This window comes from Aptenodytes forsteri, unplaced genomic scaffold (genome assembly GCF_000699145.1).
Source record: "Aptenodytes forsteri isolate BGI_AS27 unplaced genomic scaffold, ASM69914v1 Scaffold115, whole genome shotgun sequence".
In the NCBI taxonomy this organism is placed as follows: domain Eukaryota; kingdom Metazoa; phylum Chordata; class Aves; order Sphenisciformes; family Spheniscidae; genus Aptenodytes; species Aptenodytes forsteri.
Genome location: NW_008795319.1, coordinates 2,354,196 through 2,371,793, shown reverse-complemented (window position 1 = coordinate 2,371,793; position 17,598 = coordinate 2,354,196). Strand labels below are relative to the sequence as shown.

General features: G+C 37.5%; 1 protein-coding gene across 2 annotated transcripts in view; it reads right to left on the bottom strand.

Moving 5' to 3' along the window:
- Positions 1 to 17,598, bottom strand: part of BMP5 (bone morphogenetic protein 5) — a 61,770-nt gene that overhangs the window by 26,939 nt on the left and 17,233 nt on the right. For both annotated transcript variants that reach the window (XM_009279730.1, XM_019472186.1), the window contains exons 2-3: positions 9,898 to 10,090; positions 3,741 to 3,889 (exon numbers count right to left, since the gene is read on the bottom strand). In XM_009279730.1, coding sequence (XP_009278005.1) covers positions 3,741 to 3,889; positions 9,898 to 10,090 — 342 coding nt within the window. The remainder of the gene's footprint in view (positions 1 to 3,740; positions 3,890 to 9,897; positions 10,091 to 17,598) is intronic.

The following is a 17,598-nucleotide window of genomic DNA, read 5'->3' as shown; positions in this document are numbered from 1 at the left end:
CCTTCCCCAGGCTTCACTTGGATCAAGGAACCTATTTCTTTCAAGTTTCCCTTTGCTCTGAGGAAAAAAAATACCTGAAGTAAGAGTCAGAGTCGGGGAGCTGAGGATTCCTGCTGCCTGCCCACTTCAAACAGCAAGAAAGCCCAAAGAAACCTTCCATAGGGCTATGTGGCAACAGAAATCACCTTAATCGGCTTGGGCTTTACAAAGTTACCACCAGTCTCTTCCCCTCTGATGTGCAGGTGGATGGAAAATAACTGAAAGCTGCAGTAATCTAAGAAAAGGCACAGAACTACGTGGCTGTGGGGGCTACCCAGGATGTTGTATTGAGAGCTGTGTGTTCAGAACATGTTTTGTTCTGTGGATTATCAATAGTCATCGTTACATGTTATCTCCCTCTCCCATTTTCTGTAGACAATACCAGGTTCTCTTCAGCAATGATATAAACAGCAAAAGGAATACTTTTGCAGCTATTTATACTCCTCCAGTAAAAGTGATGTTCAAACTGTTGCTAACTTCCAATTATAAAAATGTTAAATGTTAATACAGAGGTGCTGATTCACTGGAGCATGTTTTAAGTCTTAGGAGACATATGGTATACATACAGGAAAAGCATCACATGGAGCTTTTCAAATTGTTTCTGCATCTGCATTGATTTTATGCTGCAATTCATCTAACACCCGCACTTCCATCAGTGTGAAAATGATCACCTCTCATTTTAAACACCATGGAGAGTTTTGGTGTCAAAAGGAGGGAATCAGCCAAAAGGGGATGCTGCAGAATGTTGAGGAGACATTAAAAAAGAGAATCAAAAAAACCTGATCCTTAATTTACCACAGCCTCAGGGAAACAGTGCATTATATGTTGACAGCTTCCATATGTGTCATGCAAACCTTTATTCTTACTGTTCAAAATAAAACGTCCCATTAAGAGAAAAAGTCTACATTTCATGCTAAAATGAGATGTATGATACCAAATACTGTCTTAAAGAAAAAAGGAAACACATTCCAATGTCATGTGGCTTTTTGTACTTTTTCAGGATTTTCAAAGGGGGAAAAATATGAATTACAACAACCAGACATTCTTCCAAAGTTGTTTTTATCACACTGTTATATTAAATAGTTACAAATTTTTTTATTCCTCATGTAGACATTATTATTGTTTATACACCATCTTCAGGGATCACCAAAGCAATATATCTACACAAGTAATTGCATAAAAAGTCACTGAAAGATAACTGTAAGAAAGATTACCGTTAATGGTAATGATAACAATACAGTAGCACCCTGGAGTCTCAGTCTCTCTAATTTTTAAATCTAAAAATTAGTATGTATTTACAGATTTGATTATCCAGGGCCGCAGTGCAGCACCTGAATACCTCAAAGAGGGATCCTGTGACTTAACAGAATCCCATTTAGTTTAATAGTCTGTTGCAATAGAAAGGTTAATGGATCAGGTCTTATCATAAATGTCTCTGCAGCTATGCGGGCAGAACTCCTCTACCTCCTGTAAACTCAATGGACAGCTGGAGGCATGAAGAAATGTGCTTCAGACCTGCACGGCCTAAAGTTCACTTGAGCCAAGGGAAGGTTTTCTGGGTTGATTTGAACCAGTCTCTGAGCTTTCATAGAAAACTGGTTGGAGGGAAGGTGGGTGGGGTTCTCTGCATTACAGACAGAGTCCACTACATACTGAGTCATGTACAAAAATTCATGTTCATTCTGTACACAAACATGTCATTCAACTGCTGGTGTTTCTAATAGCTTCCAGAAGTAACAGCAACCCAATAAAAATAATCAAAGCCTTAAGAGCAAAATTGTAAGAGCATGAAAGGATGATTTTCCCTATGCTAAGCTGAAGTGGTATAGCACAGGTCTTCCCTATAGTTTTGAAAACTTTAGTCCCTAGAAGGGCACTCTTCCTGCATGAATAAACTGAAAAGGGAACAGAAGGTGAGTGAAGAGGGGAATTCCCTCCTCATTCAAGCAGCTGTGTTGAGAAATTCAAATAAGTGAGGTGCAGAAGGTAAAGCTGCCAATGGCTTTGGAATTTAAAATAGAAAATTATCTATCACCTTTCTGATCTTGGGAGTAGGACAGGGGAAATATTTACATAAACTGTTCTTTTACAATTTCTTCAGTGTATTAACCTAAAAGTTTGCTTTTACCCATACAAACTATCCTGCTGTTTACTGAATGGATATAATTTTGAGGCTAGAACCAACAAATTGCTGATTCCAGGGTTTCTTAATGAATGCCTTTCATGGATATTTAATTTTCAAGAATTTCTGTATTTGAATCTCCTGGAAAAAAAAGTCAAGGATGGCGTTTATTCTGGAGCAGGAAAGCTGGCCAAAAGCCAGTCCACCTAATTTGGATGCCTGACGGAGGTGTCACCTCTCCAGAATTTTAAGGGCTTAAAAATGGCCCCACAAAACCAGGCTGCCTAACAGAGTCACTCCCCGTACAGCCCGGGCTCAGGTGCAGTGCTTTTGAAGGCTGGTTGAACACAGTAGCAACGTGGTCTACTTTGCATTGCTGCCTCCCTTTTCCATTGACTGTACTCCGACCGTATAGGCAATATTAGGTGAAATGATCATCCGCTCTGGTTCAAGCCTGCCAACTCCCTTTTTAAGCACCATGCCTAAAGGAGGACAATTTTTTCATAACTCTCCAGCAGCCGGAGCACTTGCCGAAAAAGTATGAGAGGCTTTGTTCACAGCCCAGCTGAGCCTGAGGGAGAATTCAGATCAAAAACAATGAGAAAATGTAAGCAGAACAAAGAAAGAAGAAAAAAATATTAATCCTTACACCAGGGTTTCTTCTGCTACTCATTAACATTATGTCAGCTAAGGTTTAGATTAACTGGCATCATAGATCCCTTGACCTCTGACATAAAGAGCTTTTTGACAAGAAAGAGCTAAATCTGAAAGTTTGCTTGTAAAGTAGTATGGATTAAGTGAACCATCACAGAAAAAACAGTATATAAGTCTCTTTTTATTAGTTTCTGAAGAAGTCTAAGTAAAGAACATTTCTTCTAAAAATATTATTTTGCATTGAGAAGTATTTTCACTTTTTAATGAAGAGCATAACTGTGAATAAAGAAGTAGCCTAGTAAATTTGTACTAAAAACCCCACGGCTCTGACTTCAGTTTTGATAGAGTTCTTTCTAATTTTCAGCTAAAAAAAATTTTCAAGATTTCAAATTTTTAACCCATTTCAAAATAAAAAAGTTTTGAAGTTTTTTTTTTTCAAATTATAGAAAACCAATTCCCACATTACCCTATTGTTAATCTTTCTCCATCATCAGTACCAGTGACTATGAGGTCCCTCCTGAAATGTCCCGAGGTTTTTTTATACCTTTCTCCATGCTTCAGCCCAGAAAGATCTTTAGAAACTTTCTAAAACAAAAATTCCACAAATCTGCTTGAGTTACCTGAATGTAATCATCAGTAGAAGAACATTAAAATGGAACTTCATTTTCTATGTAGGAGCTTTTATCCCAAACTTCATTTAATTTAACTTGATTCAGTTAGCTTTATAATTGCCATAGTCTACAGAATTAAGAATAATAGAAAGCTTGCAGGCTATAGTTACAGCAGGATAAGACTCGTGTTCTTTGCTTATAAACTCTCAGTGAATTGTCACCCAGTCAAGTTAAAAAACACACGGCCAGAAAAGATTCCTAGCAAGAGATGACAAGAGCATATATGGAGTTATGATCTACAGTTATGATCTTACCGTCCCCCGTTTCAGCGCAGAGTTGCAAGCCCAGATTGTTCTGTGGATTAATCACCCAGTGATTGCTGGTCACAGTAATGTCAAACACAAACCAGCCCACATCAGAAGCTTGAGCCTTTCTTGTGTCTAACAGGAACAAGTCTGCATCCCTAAGTTAAAGAAAATAGAGAGTTAAGGCCTTCAAATATTTTTTTTTTTTTGTCCTTAATTTCCTTGCTGACAATAACTTCCTGGAGTCCAAATGAATAATCCTTTGACATATCCTCATCGCGACACAGTACAGCATGTGCTGTAGCTAACATGTAATTGTTAAGTATAATACAGGTATTTCCCCTGAGAGGCCTTTCTGAAATGAGTTTCAGCATGTGAAAACTACAGCTCTGGAAAATCTGAAAAATCCAGCTTCCTGATATAAATACACAAAATATATAATTGAGGCTGTGTATAAAGGATTCATCTTTCAGCACTAGAATGTCTCAGGAAGATTAACTTTTATAAACCATTCAGTGTAAAAGACAAAAAATGTCAAAATCACGTTCCAATTTCAACTAAAATTCAAAGGCATAGCGTTGCTAAAAAGTCTGTTATTAATAACATATGACAGCTGCTATATCATATGACAAAACATGAATAGATGACAGTTCAGACAGTTTCATATTAGTACAGATGTTTAGAAAATAAGTTTCTATGTCTATGTAAAATTATATATCTATTCAATAATGTAATTACTACATTTTAACCCTCAGTTCCCTGGTATATTCTCAAATTTGTTCCCATGAAATCTTCCAGTAATTCAGAAGGGGTGCTCAGGGGAGTTAGTATAATCATGTTACTAAATGTTTAGCATGGATCGTTTATTTGTTCTGTTTTCACGTATCTCCTGACACAATTGGTTCCAGAACCACATCTGTATTACAAATAATTTACTACAATGACCACACTAAACCCAAGATATTTAACTCTAATCGGTTTTGGTTTACATGCTTCTACAAAGCAGCATGCATTATTAAAAACTATTTTCACCATTTAGCCTTTTAAACCTAAATCTATAGTTATAGAAACCTGTTTCTTTTCTGCCATAAATAGTAATCAAAACAATAATATACAAGAAAAAAAAAATTATTCTAAATTTTGACTGTCCAACTCAACTAAAGACAGACTTGGCTTACACAGACCTTGGAATCATATTGTTACCTTACCGACAGCATGAATATACATCTAAAGAGGTAAGACAGACAGAAATAATAGGCTTTGTGTATAAAAAGTGGATTTAGAATTACGATGGTCCTGTCACTGTATTCTTATGTTGCTTAATCGTAATGATATTGTAGGAAGTTACTGTCTTATCTAGACTAAACACTGTAAATGCACCTAGAAGGTCTGATACTGAAAAAACCATCTCGTGTAGCTCTTGAAACTATGGTTGTTCGACACGCAGAAAAATAAGACCAAATGAGCTATGACAAGCATATGTTTACTTACATGTGAGAAATATCTGCAGAATCAGGTTAAAGAGCTCAGAAATGATAAAGGAGGGATTTTTTTAAAAAAAAAGAAAATTGAAAGGGCTTTCTTTCAAGTCACCTTTTTTCCTTCTCTTAAAGGATAATCTTTTGCTGGGCTTTTATCATTTCCATTCTAGTAGAACTGTGCTAATGACCACACAAGGAGAAAACATACGTTCTCCCTCTGGAGCTAACATGAAAACAGTCTTACAATTCAAAAGAGCCTGACCTGCTATGCTAGCACTGAACAAATTAACAACGTACCACAAGCTCATAAATAGTACTCTCTGGAGTCTTAAATGCCAACTTTTTTCTCTAATAAGCAGTTTTATCGGAACATTGAAGCTGAAAGGTTTAATTCTAAATGTGACAGTCTTTAAGATGTTTATTTATAAATATTTTTTTTATCATTCAGTAGATTTAATAGAAAAACTATGCTAGCACTGAACAAATTAACAACGTACCACAAGCTCATAAATAGTACTCTCTGGAGTCTTAAATGCCAACTTTTTTCTCTAATAAGCAGTTTTATCGGAACATTGAAGCTGAAAGGTTTAATTCTAAATGTGACAGTCTTTAAGATGTTTATTTATAAATATTTTTTTTATCATTCAGTAGATTTAATAGAAAACTGTAAAATTGCTTGGAATATAAAATATTACAATATCACAGTGCTATAATTTCACATTTGTCTTGTATCCTCCTAGAATACATAATTGTTTTCCCATATAGATTCTTTCATCTCCAAATTTTGCTGGGACTGATACGAAATGTTCTCAAAAGTCAGGATGCACAATGTCTCATATGCCAAATCAGAATAGGGCACTATTAACGGTATAGTCCAGAAATCCCTATAAAGGACAAATTTCCCCTGTGGATGTCTCCGCAATGTGACTTTATTATTTTGTACTGCAACAGAAACTTACACCAAAGTGTCTTTGGCATTGATATGTCAATCTTCTTGTCTGCCTTCCTACAAGCATAGTGATCTGGCTAAGGTAATAGACTCAAAGAGGCAGATTGTTCTTACCCATTAACTCAGCAAATGAACCAAAAATTAGTCATGGGTACCTAGAGAAAACTAGAACTGATTCTCAAGAACACATAGTAGAATAGAGAAAATGTCTCCGGACCAATGCTAATGATTTAGCACACATAACAGCAATTTACTACAGAAATTCAAAGTATTTGTCAGGAAAAAAAACCAACTTTTTTCACAATTGGTATAAACATAGGGTGAAAACCTGACCCCTGAGAAGGTAATGAGAGCTCTGGGATCAGGATTCCCCCATTAGCTGGTGTCATTCACTCAAACTTCTCATCATATTTCGTGACATTTTTAATTTTAAAATTTTCCTTTATTCTGTGAAAAGAAAAAAACAATCACACTTAAAATGAAAAACAGCTGCAAATTTTGGCTCTAATTTTAAAAAATATTTCTATTTAAAAAAATAGCCCACAACACATAATAAAAAAGTAAGGCATTATGTCGTAAATAGCATGAAATGCAACAGTGAACACATTCAGGCAGAATACAGCTGATTGGCTCTACCTTTATGGAGGCTGTTTAAGTTTAGTGATCTCAGTCTGGTCCCAAACGGCCAGTTGTTTACAGCAGAAATGCTACCACAGTCAAGAATTTCAGCAAAAAGGCTGCGGGCAGAACGTTTAAGAAGCTCCAGATCTCCTGGGTCACTTAAGGAAGTAAAGGTGGAATAAACCATCTATGTGTTCCTTGAAACCCAGCAAAGTTTTTGACCAGATCAAATCACGATTACTATGTAATAGGCCATCCCCATAATGCTGCTTCACCTCTCGCCTCATTCCAGAAAGCTGCTTTAGTATCTTAATGCCACTTGAGGATTCCCTAATGCGGGAAGAATCCTTGGGGTTTAGTTAAATTAGTGGCTAGCTGCCACCAGATCATGAACAAGGATTTGGCCTGTTGGACTACATTACTTTCGTCATGAGAAAAGATCCGGGTAGGAGTACATTGGCAGGGCTGCATAGGAAAGTTTGCCTTGCCATGGGCTGTGCTTTACACGCTTACTTAGAACAAATAGAAAACTTCAGTCCCAAAGACTGTCATTTCAGCAAACCCCGAGCCAATTCAAGACGCACACACTTCAGTGGCCATGCTGCCACAGAGACAGAAAAATGTCCGAGACTACAACATAATCCTTAGTCTGCAACTCAGAAACCCTAAACCCTGACCGCTCCTTGCCTGAAAGCACGTCAGGACTGCTTTTGGGATTGCAGAGCCCTGTCAGACACCCACGTTTCCTGTTCAGAGCAAAGAAGGCTGGAGGAGCAGGGTCGAACCCAGCAGTTTTGCTGTGGTATGGTACAAGTAAGGAGCGTGGGACATTATAGAATCATAGAATCATAGAATGGTTTGGGTTGGAAGGGATCTTAAAGACCATCTAGTCCCAACCCCCTGCCATGGGCAGGGACACCTTCCACTAGACCAGGTTGCTCAAAGCCCCATCCAACCTGGCCTTGAACACTTCCAAGGATGGGGCATCCACAACTTCTCTTGGCACCCTGTTGCAGTGTCTCACCACCCTCACAGTTTTCTCACCCTCACATTCTGCAGTTGCAGCTTCTGAAAATTTTGCACCTAGAATCTCATGTACGTATGTAGGACAAACCTGAGATGACAAAGTCAAGAATAGCACTAATGAAGCCTGGGCCGCAAAGCAAAAGCTGTGGCTTTATTGCAAAAAAAAAAAAAAAAAAGATAAAATATTCTTGGGAGCTCTTCTGTCTGGAGGTATCAAGAAGCAGGTGGGAAAAGTTCCTTGTTTCTAATTTGAACAGTGGAGAGCTTGTGGTCTTCTCCTATCCTGTCCCACTGAGGCATTTGCCTCCATATACTCCATATATGAGTAGAGACTGGCAAAATCAACAATAGGAGAGAAACACTTAGTCTACATCTGAAGTTTCTGTAGTTATACTGGTGAAATTAAATGGGTGGTATATCATTGCATGTCCCCCTTTCCAGCATCATGCTTTGATTAGAGGACATGGGGCTTCTATGTTTATGAATGGAAATATAAAATGTTTATAAATTTATGTTTATTTATTGAAAGGAATCAAGAGCATTCTATAATGGCTTCACAGAGACAGTTGTCATTTTAACAGGTCAGATAATATTAAAGTGTGATCTTGCTTCAGAGTAGTAAGCAGTTTTGCTTTCTCTAAAATAGAACAGAAACCACTTACTGGGAAAACATAAAAAAAAACCCAAAACCCAAAAAATAAAACATCAAATGGATTAGAAAAACTAACTTTTTCCATTAGTTCTTTAAAAAAATCTGTTGAGTTTGCAGGTGAAGGGTTTTCATCACCCTAACCTTGACCTGTGTTCTTTAAAAAGATATGTTTTGTTCCTTCCCGTTTCATTCCTTCCTCCAAGAAGTTTTTCAGAACCTACGTCAAAAGAATTTTTGCAAGCTGAAGACAGAGGTAAAAAAAAAAATCCCGCACTGTTTTGTTCCTGTCCAAATTTACTAAGAAAGCAGAATGTATTCGGGAAGGATGAGTGTTTTCCTTTCTGTTGGTTCTGCTCCACTGATATAAAATGACTCCCTGTTTATAGCCATAAAAATTTTATAACTTGATGTTCAGAGATCTCACCTGGAAGGTACAAGCTCAAGCTTCTGTGAGCAGAAAAGAGATTTGAACTCTGGCCCAGCGTTTGAGCTAACTGGTGATGGGGCGGTTTTTTCCTCCAGAACACTCTGCAAGTTTGGGCCACCATTTTCTTTGCTTTGGCTAAACATGCCCAGGATAGAAATATTTTATCTGTTCCAAGGTGAGGCAGAGTTTTTGTTTATCTCAAAACAAAACTTTTTTTCCCCCGCTTTTCTGAGAAAAGACATATACCAATTTGATTTCAAAACCCAAATTTTGGGTGTATGTAACTTTTTTCAGAAGCATCTTGGAATTGCTACTAGCTTTTAATGGGGATTTTCAGGTATTTAGCTACTTTGCCTGGTGAAATCTGGTCATTTACTCAGGTCTTGCAGAGTCTTGGAACTATGTCACACACAGAGCTCTGCAAACTCAGATTCAGAGATTTGCTTATGTGTAACATCATATTTGTTTTAATTTTCAGTTATGGTGAGCTGCATGTGTTAAGTGTGAATATGTCATCTTAAAGTCAGTGCACGACTTTATCTTTTAATTACATTCAGCAAAATATTAAAACACATGCAAAAAACCATGCTCCTTCAAATGTGAATGAAGTTGAACAATCTATCTGCCTTTAAGGAGCTAAATGAATCTCAGCTGGTAGTATATCAGCATCAGCAAATGGTGCATTTCCCAAATCCAGACACTTAGACTGTGCATACGACTCCACCGTTTGCTCACTGAGAACACGAACCCTCACCCCCTCTGTGCATGGAAGATTATTTGGTGAGATTGGACATGTAACTCTCCATAAACCTGGAATAAATTACACTGAAGATAAGTTTTATTCTTGCTCAGTATTTGTTGTCGTTGCCTAGGAATTAATACTTCACAAGCCACAGTGATAGCAACGATGCCTTGCCGAGGGTACGCTTATGATCAGCTATTGTCTCCCTACTTAAGATAGAAACATGAGACGTTATTCAACATGTGATACGTTCATGTCAACAGGGTACCTGTTTGGGTACTCCTTGATGATCTGATATATGCTAATCTGAATTGTTTCGTTCTCAAAGCGGCTGTTGCTTCGGTCTTTGTATATCCGGAATTCGGCTGCTGTCACTGCCTCTCCGTGCGGGATTTGAGTAAGGTCAAAGCGAAACTCTTTGTAGTGCCTTCGCTGGTGGGAGAAGTCCTTGTCCCTTTCAACTGTGAGAAAAAGAGTTGAATGTAAATTAAAGAGGTGAAACGAATGCCCATTTCCCATGATTAATGGAGCGTTCCTTGTGCTTGGGAGTAAACAAACAGGACAATACAGAACTGTGCAAATAATAAAACCACAAGCCCAGACATACTTCCAGTTAAAGGAAATTCCACCAGCCCAGTGTCTTCAGTTCAAAAGAAAAAAAAACTCAGTGGCTTTTGTACAAATTCCAGAAGCTGGAGTGGAAAGAATATCAAAAAAAGCTGAAAGAGGGCATGTTGTAAAGTAACTAGAAATATGGACAAACTAAAAGCTGCGAAAGGATTTAGGACTTCAGTGTAGTCATAAGCAGAGCAGTAGTAATGTCAGAGCCATAGATGACTTTGGAAAACACTAATTGCCACTAATAACCGGGCAGATGAGAGGAATGCTGCTCATTTCCACTTAAGGTAATAAATTCTGAAGTGGTACTAAAGTGCACTGTGACAACTATATATTTAAGAAGCGGTTACATCATATAAATTAACACACGTTGTACTCTAATGGCATAAGCGTCATCTTGCCAGTGGGCAAAGAAGGAGCCATGAATCAGGGCTGAGTGGTTCTGGCATCCCAGCGGCAAAGGGAGCACCGCTCCTGGCGTGAGAAGTCCCCTCAAACGTGCTCTAGGTGGGCAGGTGCAGCTCCCGCTGCTTCTGACGCTGCCACAATTTAAAATAAAAAAGTTAACCTCATCATTGCTTAATTCAGGATTACACAGAGTTTTAAGGGGGAGTAAACAGAGGGTTTTAGTTTATTTGAGTTTACAGCTGATTTGGGGCTAATTCCACTGTCTGTGGAACAGTTCTGACCCTGAGTTAGGAGTGACTTTTGCAATGGAATATGTGTTTTGATGTGGCAAGGGAACCTACAGGCCAGAGTACTGGCTGATGACCATCTTATGGGATTAGTACTTCAGATTCTACGGATGTGGAAAGAAAAATGATCCATGGCTTCCGCTGCCACAGAGTGCAGTGTATCATTGACCTGTGAAGCAGTTGCGCTCTGTGAGAAGAGAGAACTTCTCACTTCTGGAGAAGTTCCACCTGCCTCGTGAGAGAGGTGTTTTGCTTTACTGATGGTGGGCAAAGCCTAAAACACTCAAGGCTGGGATTCGGTTTGGATAACCAGTTAAACATTTATGACTGCACCCGGCTCCACTAAATGCTCCCCTGCTCTTTTATTGCATTTTAATATTAACAGTCCTCGGATCTGAGGAAGGAACAATGTCAGTTCTGAAAAAGTGCATATTTAGATTACTAAATGTTACATGTATAAATAATCAAATGTGTATGTTGTTACAATATATATATGTATATTTATATGTTCATGTATAGGTGTACACCCACACAATTTTGTCTACATACACAATGCGTATGTGTTTGTATGTGTGTATAAATATATACATATTTGTATATAAACCTGCATATGTGTATTATTATAATGTATATGTGGTCTTACAAAATAGAAATGCACTAAAAGAAAAAAAAATATGTTCTGGGCTTGCCATATAAGGGTACAGTTATGGACATATTAAAGTGAGAGCTATTGAAGGAAAAGCATTTACATTATTTTCAGAGCAGTAGTTACTAGTTAAGTCACCTGTGGCCATGTAGCTACTCCCTTAGAGTACACTTCCCTTTCACCCTTTCAAAAATGTAAACTATCCTTGTTTTCATTAGCTTTTTTTTTTTAAATGTACAAATCTGTGTTGCCTTAAGAACGACCAAAAATAAAATATATAGGCTATAAGAACACTTTATCTTCGGTGAAAATGAACTTTCTCCTGGCTGACAAAAGGAAAATTGTCTGCTAACTGTGAGGTTTCCTTGGCTCAGGTGTGTATTTAGCTTACATGGGTTTGCCATCGTACACTATGTAGAAAAAGTAAAGCAGAAAAGAGGCAGAAGCATGTAAACTGGCTGCTCTGTACCTGAAGATGAATGGGCTGCTACTGAAGAGAAACAGGATACAGGCTATTTAGCAGCTCCACTGCCCGGTTCTAAACTGTGAGATATATACAGAGGTCTGACTTGAGGTTTGGGGTTTGCTTTTTTTTTTTTTTAATGTCCATGTAAAGCCTTTCATTTTGGAGAGAACTTGGCAGAGATTAGCATATGCAAATGCACTGAACTGGGGAGGATTTTTCTAGTGCAAAAAGTCTGCTGCAAGTTTCTAAGTTTATAACTGAGCATTTCGAAGCTAACGTCAAACAGATGTGTCAATAACCTTTAAATGAAAAATATATTAAAGGCAGACTTAATGTAGCAACCCTTTCTGATATCTCCGGTTAGTATTTATTCAACAAGTATTTACCAGCATGTGTGGGTAACTAAGCACTACTCACTATGTGTAAGCATTGGAGAATTAGATGCTGAATGAAAGGTTTAAATGTCAGTACTCCTGGCCTCTTTCGTTTTTATTTGGGTTTGAGGTTTCCTTTTGTCTAGTTTCTTACAAGTACCTTCTAATTAGTAACATTAGTTTGGAAACAGCAGTTCTCTCCCTATATGTTTTAGTTTGGACAGAAAACTCTACCATACCCTGCGATAGCATCGGTGGGGTTCTCTCAGGACCACTCACAACTGCTGAAAGAATACTGATAGCCGCTTCCTGACGAGCCCAAAATTAATTATTACAGCTCACACAGATAGTACTTATCTGTGTTTCCATGTATAACCAAGGAAGAGACAGCACTGCCATCTGAAAGGGACACAAGTTCAAAATTTCCTCGGGTCAAGACAGCATTTATAGGCAGGCCAGGACTTGGGAGTGGCAACAGCCTGCAGAAATGAAGGGCTGTAGGAAACAGGCGCTGAACACCATGGAAAACCCTGAGTCCAGGGAGGTCCCACTCTCTGCAATGAAGCCAGAATCTCACACTGCAAATTTCCATCAGCCAATGTACAAAACATAAAAGCATTTTTTACAAATTTAGACAAGTTAAGATCTTGCATTACATAGTAGACTGAAAAAAAGCAGTGGCTGTGATGTTGCAATATTGACTAATGACTAGAACAATAGCCAAGTTATAAAAGCAAAATGTTATTTAATGATATTGAGTATTTTAATACCAAAAATAATACACAAGTCTTGATCCCTTCTGCATCTAACAAATGCCTTGTCAGGGAAGACTGTGAATGCTCAGCAGGGTCTCTCTCAGGTCCTTTATCCTGCTGAAATGGCATGAAGTGCAGGGGGGACACCATGTCTCAAATATTTTTATTTCACATGCAAGAGCTTTTCAACACTGGCAGCCCGAAAAATAGAGGTTAAGATTTTTAAGTATTCAGTTCTTCCAGAGCGTTCTCATGTCATTCCAACTCCGCTCAGTTCACCTGCCAAAATGCATCTCTGTGGGACCGATCACAGCATCTAAAAACCGGTTGACCAGAAAATCAGGAAGTCCTTTTTTAACCATTGGAGGAATATCATTTTTCTAAGTAAAAATAACTGGAATATTATGGTCGGTGCTGATTACAACAAAGTTCTTCATTTGCTCTCATTGATCAGGACTCTTAGCATCAACTTTTAAAAATGTTATTTTTATACCACCTGAAACTAATATATTCAGCACTATGGTTACATCAGACAAATCATGGCTCAGGGGAATATCACAAACACCTGTGTGTAAAATGGGAAAGAATGATATTTTCCACCCATGTGGCAAACTGATGAAATATTCATACTGTATTAACACTAAGCCCAACTCTAAGAAGAAGGAAGACAAATTTACACCAAATTTTGGTGTATTTTGGAAAAGGGGTCATCTTTTACACCAAGAGAAAATATCACACACAAATTTTCATTAACAAAAGTATTTGTCTTCTGGAAAAAAAAATACAAAGCACATATATGGATGGACAGTATAATAAGTAATCGGTATTTTACCAATTCAGCTATAAATGTCTGATTAACTTGTGGCTGAGCGTAAAAAATGTAAAAAGTGCTAGCAGTGAGTTTAGGTCATAGTGCATGAGGGACTATTAGATGTGCTCTTTCATTAGTGATTAGCTCCCCACTGACATGTGCTTTGCTTTTCCTGAAGAGGTTGGTATGTGGTGACACGTAGGGAAAGTGAAAGCTTCTTTGGCAAACTGGGGAACAAACCAAAGATATGTTGTCATAAGCTGATTTTACAATGTAAGGTCCCAGGATCCCAACTGGATTCACAAATAGTGAAGCCTCACTAATCAACTTAATGTCACTGTTTAACTACTAAATATACAGGCCAAGGCAAAACGGAGGGTCTTACAGACCCTGTAACTATAAGGGGCCATTTACACTAATCTCACTGATTTTCACTGTTTGACTCTGAATTCTTTGTATAAGCACTAAGTAAACCAGTCAGTTTTAATCACTTCAAGGTGATAAAGGTTACAGTAAGCTGATACACTACAAACGACACTCGTTTACATCTTGAATATAATGAAATGATAGTTTATCTACAGTGAACACTTGTGGTTATCTGACAAAAACAGGTCAAAGGTTCCAGGCGTTTTCTCCTGAAATTACTCAGTGCTGCCTCAAATGACTGATAATTGAAAGCAGAGGCTGGAAATATCAAATGTGGTAGGTGACAGATAAGCAACAGATTAATGCAAGTACTCTGTTACAGGACACTAAAAGGTCAGAGGCCCTAGGAATTAGCTATTGTGCTACTGTGAAAAGACAGACATCAAATAGCTGTTTACTTCATTCTTGCTCTTCTCTCCAACGTTCAAATTCTAGAAACACATTCTCTCTTCCACGATTAGACTATTTATACTGACTCACTTTTTACAAAATAAGGCAACAAATATTTTGTAGGGTGTGTGGATAGGAGAAAGATGTGATCCTAGAGCAGAACGAAAGATTTTAAAAAAAACCACAACTATGCTAGCTGTAAATATTTTAATGAAATGCATCAGAGAGAAGTTAAGAAGCATATTCATCAGAACATCATTCTCAGTTGAGGTGACCAGATAACAGATTTTTAAAAATATATTTTAAAGCTTTGCAACTTTGTTTAGGCTTTTCACTGTGGAAAATTAACATTAACTTTAGAAACTTAGATTAAGCTTTCCTAAACTGATTATTAAAAAAAAAATTAGCGGACAATGTAAACATTTATCTAAGCATTACTGCTTTAATATGTTTAATCTGCTTTATAAAATGGTAAGAATCCTGATCCAGACTCAGGAAATCTATTTTGAGTTAGACACTGAAATTGATAAAAATAGTCACCTGTCCTTAAAGGATTGTTTCGGACACCAGAGACGGCTGCCTGATACAGTCAGTCGAGAGACACTTCTGTTTGTTAAGGGTCAGCTGTCTTGCACCATCCAGTCAGAAGAACAGAGGAGTTTATCTACACTTCCCCTTTAGTCATCTGCAGCTCCAGAGAATAGGACTAAGAGATAGCCCTTGCTCAGTCAAAGGACATTTCAATCCCTATCTGCTGCTTTCGGTGACCGTATCCTAACTGCCAGGATGCTGAGTAGCCCGGCAGTGGGACATCCCGGGCCACTGCCCAGAAGAAATGCAGGGGTTGGGGGTCAAAATGAGAATGAAATAAGTTTTTGTTCCCACATCTGATTTTTTTTTATTCATTTGATATTAGGCATTTACTAGATAATCATTCAGCTGAGTGTTTTAACTACAAAGCTTCAGAGTCATATGCCCACTTTCTTGTTCTCCTTTTAGTACCAAGTCTTCTGCATTTCTTTTTACCCATTTTCATCAGCAGAGCGAGGGAGGGCTGGTGCCCCCCTGACTATTCTGTAGCCAGTAGTATGGGAAAGTGGGTGGTTTGGGCTTAATAACCCTTCATTTCCCTCATCTCCCTCCCCAGGCTGAGGTGGGAAAATACACTGCACAGGCTTCAGTCATGTCTGTCCATGTGTCTTGGGGATGTTCAGAATTTACCTTCTGATCTGACATCTTTTGGGAACTCATCTCTGATCAAAATGGTTCAGCTCATACTCAAAGCCCACGAGCAGGCATATAAGGATCCCTTAAGTCAAAAATGTAGGCAGAGGTTGAAAATAGGTGTCCCCAAAAACATTCCACACACATCCTATCTTAAACACAAAACTCATTGGCAGAATCTTAATCCAAATTCTGATCCCCTTCCAACTGAGGCAAAACTATTTCTGTAATCAGTGAGAATTTTGCTTAATTAGGGAGAGTGAGTCTGCAGAAACTTTACTTTTTTTTCACTGCAACAGTTCTGTTTCTTAAGAACTGCTTTATTGCAGTACTGTATATTTGACTTTCTCTGTATTTATTATTATTAGACTGGTTGTATGTAAAGTAATTATAGTTTTACAGATGTGGTTTTGAAAGAATGATGTAAATTGCTTTTACATAAAATATACTTTCTTATTAAAACACAAAGCAAAAAGCTTGAAAGGTCATATTCTGAAGCAAGTTACACTGCTGTAAATTTAGAGTTATTTCACTAAATTCTTTATTTTCAGTCAGTTACTGACATCAGTGAGCACCATTTGGCTATTTTGCTTCACTAAATTAGGGAGAGTTTGAAATTGATTAAATACTCTGCAGTTAGTGGCAGTTTCAATAAATGAAAAATCATCTATTGTTTATTCAACCCAGACTTTTAATGGTAGAATATCCCTTCCATAATTGCACAGAATTACTGAACTTAATGAATTGCAAAGTAATTCAAGTCAAGATAAAGTCAATGAGAAAACCTTCAGTGACTGCAACAGAAACTAGAGCAAGAATGAAAAGGAAAACCATAATTAAAAAAAAATAAAAATAATACATTTCCTGGACCTTTTTCAAGCACATATTGGTTTTCTTTCTTTATCCCTCATAGAAGAAATGTATTTCAATATCCCATACTTTATAAAAAAATAAGTTAGAATATTCATGTATCTTACCCAAGCATTTAGTATTACATCTTTTGAGAATGACCAGGAAAGCACTGTTCTATTATTAAAATTTTAAGTTTTTAATTTTTGTTGCTGTAGTCAATAAGATCTGATAGATTCTTACCAATTAACAAAATACCTATTTGAAAAAGTCAAAATAGTTTGAAACACTAAACTATTATTAAGGTGGAGTTTGAAATTATGTAATTCCTGCTTTCTAATCCCCTCAAAATGTATAAACAATGTATTCAACTTTAGTAAGTGGTAGGCAGAAACTAGGCAAATAACAGAAGTTACAAAAACATGGTAGAATATAAGTGAATATGTAAAAGGCTAAATTTCATTTTTTTCATGAATTATTTTAAGAATTAGAGCTCAGTTAATTAAAAGCTTTCAGCATTCACCCTGAGCAGGAAAGAGTTCCCAGGAACCATATAACAGTGCCTGCCAGCAACTTTTATAATCATAGAATCACAGAATCATTAAGGTTGGAAAAGACCTCTAAGATCATTGAGTCCAACCTTTGACCCAATACCACCATGTCCACTAAACCATGTCCCTAAGTGCCTCATCTACACGTCTTTTAAATACTTCCA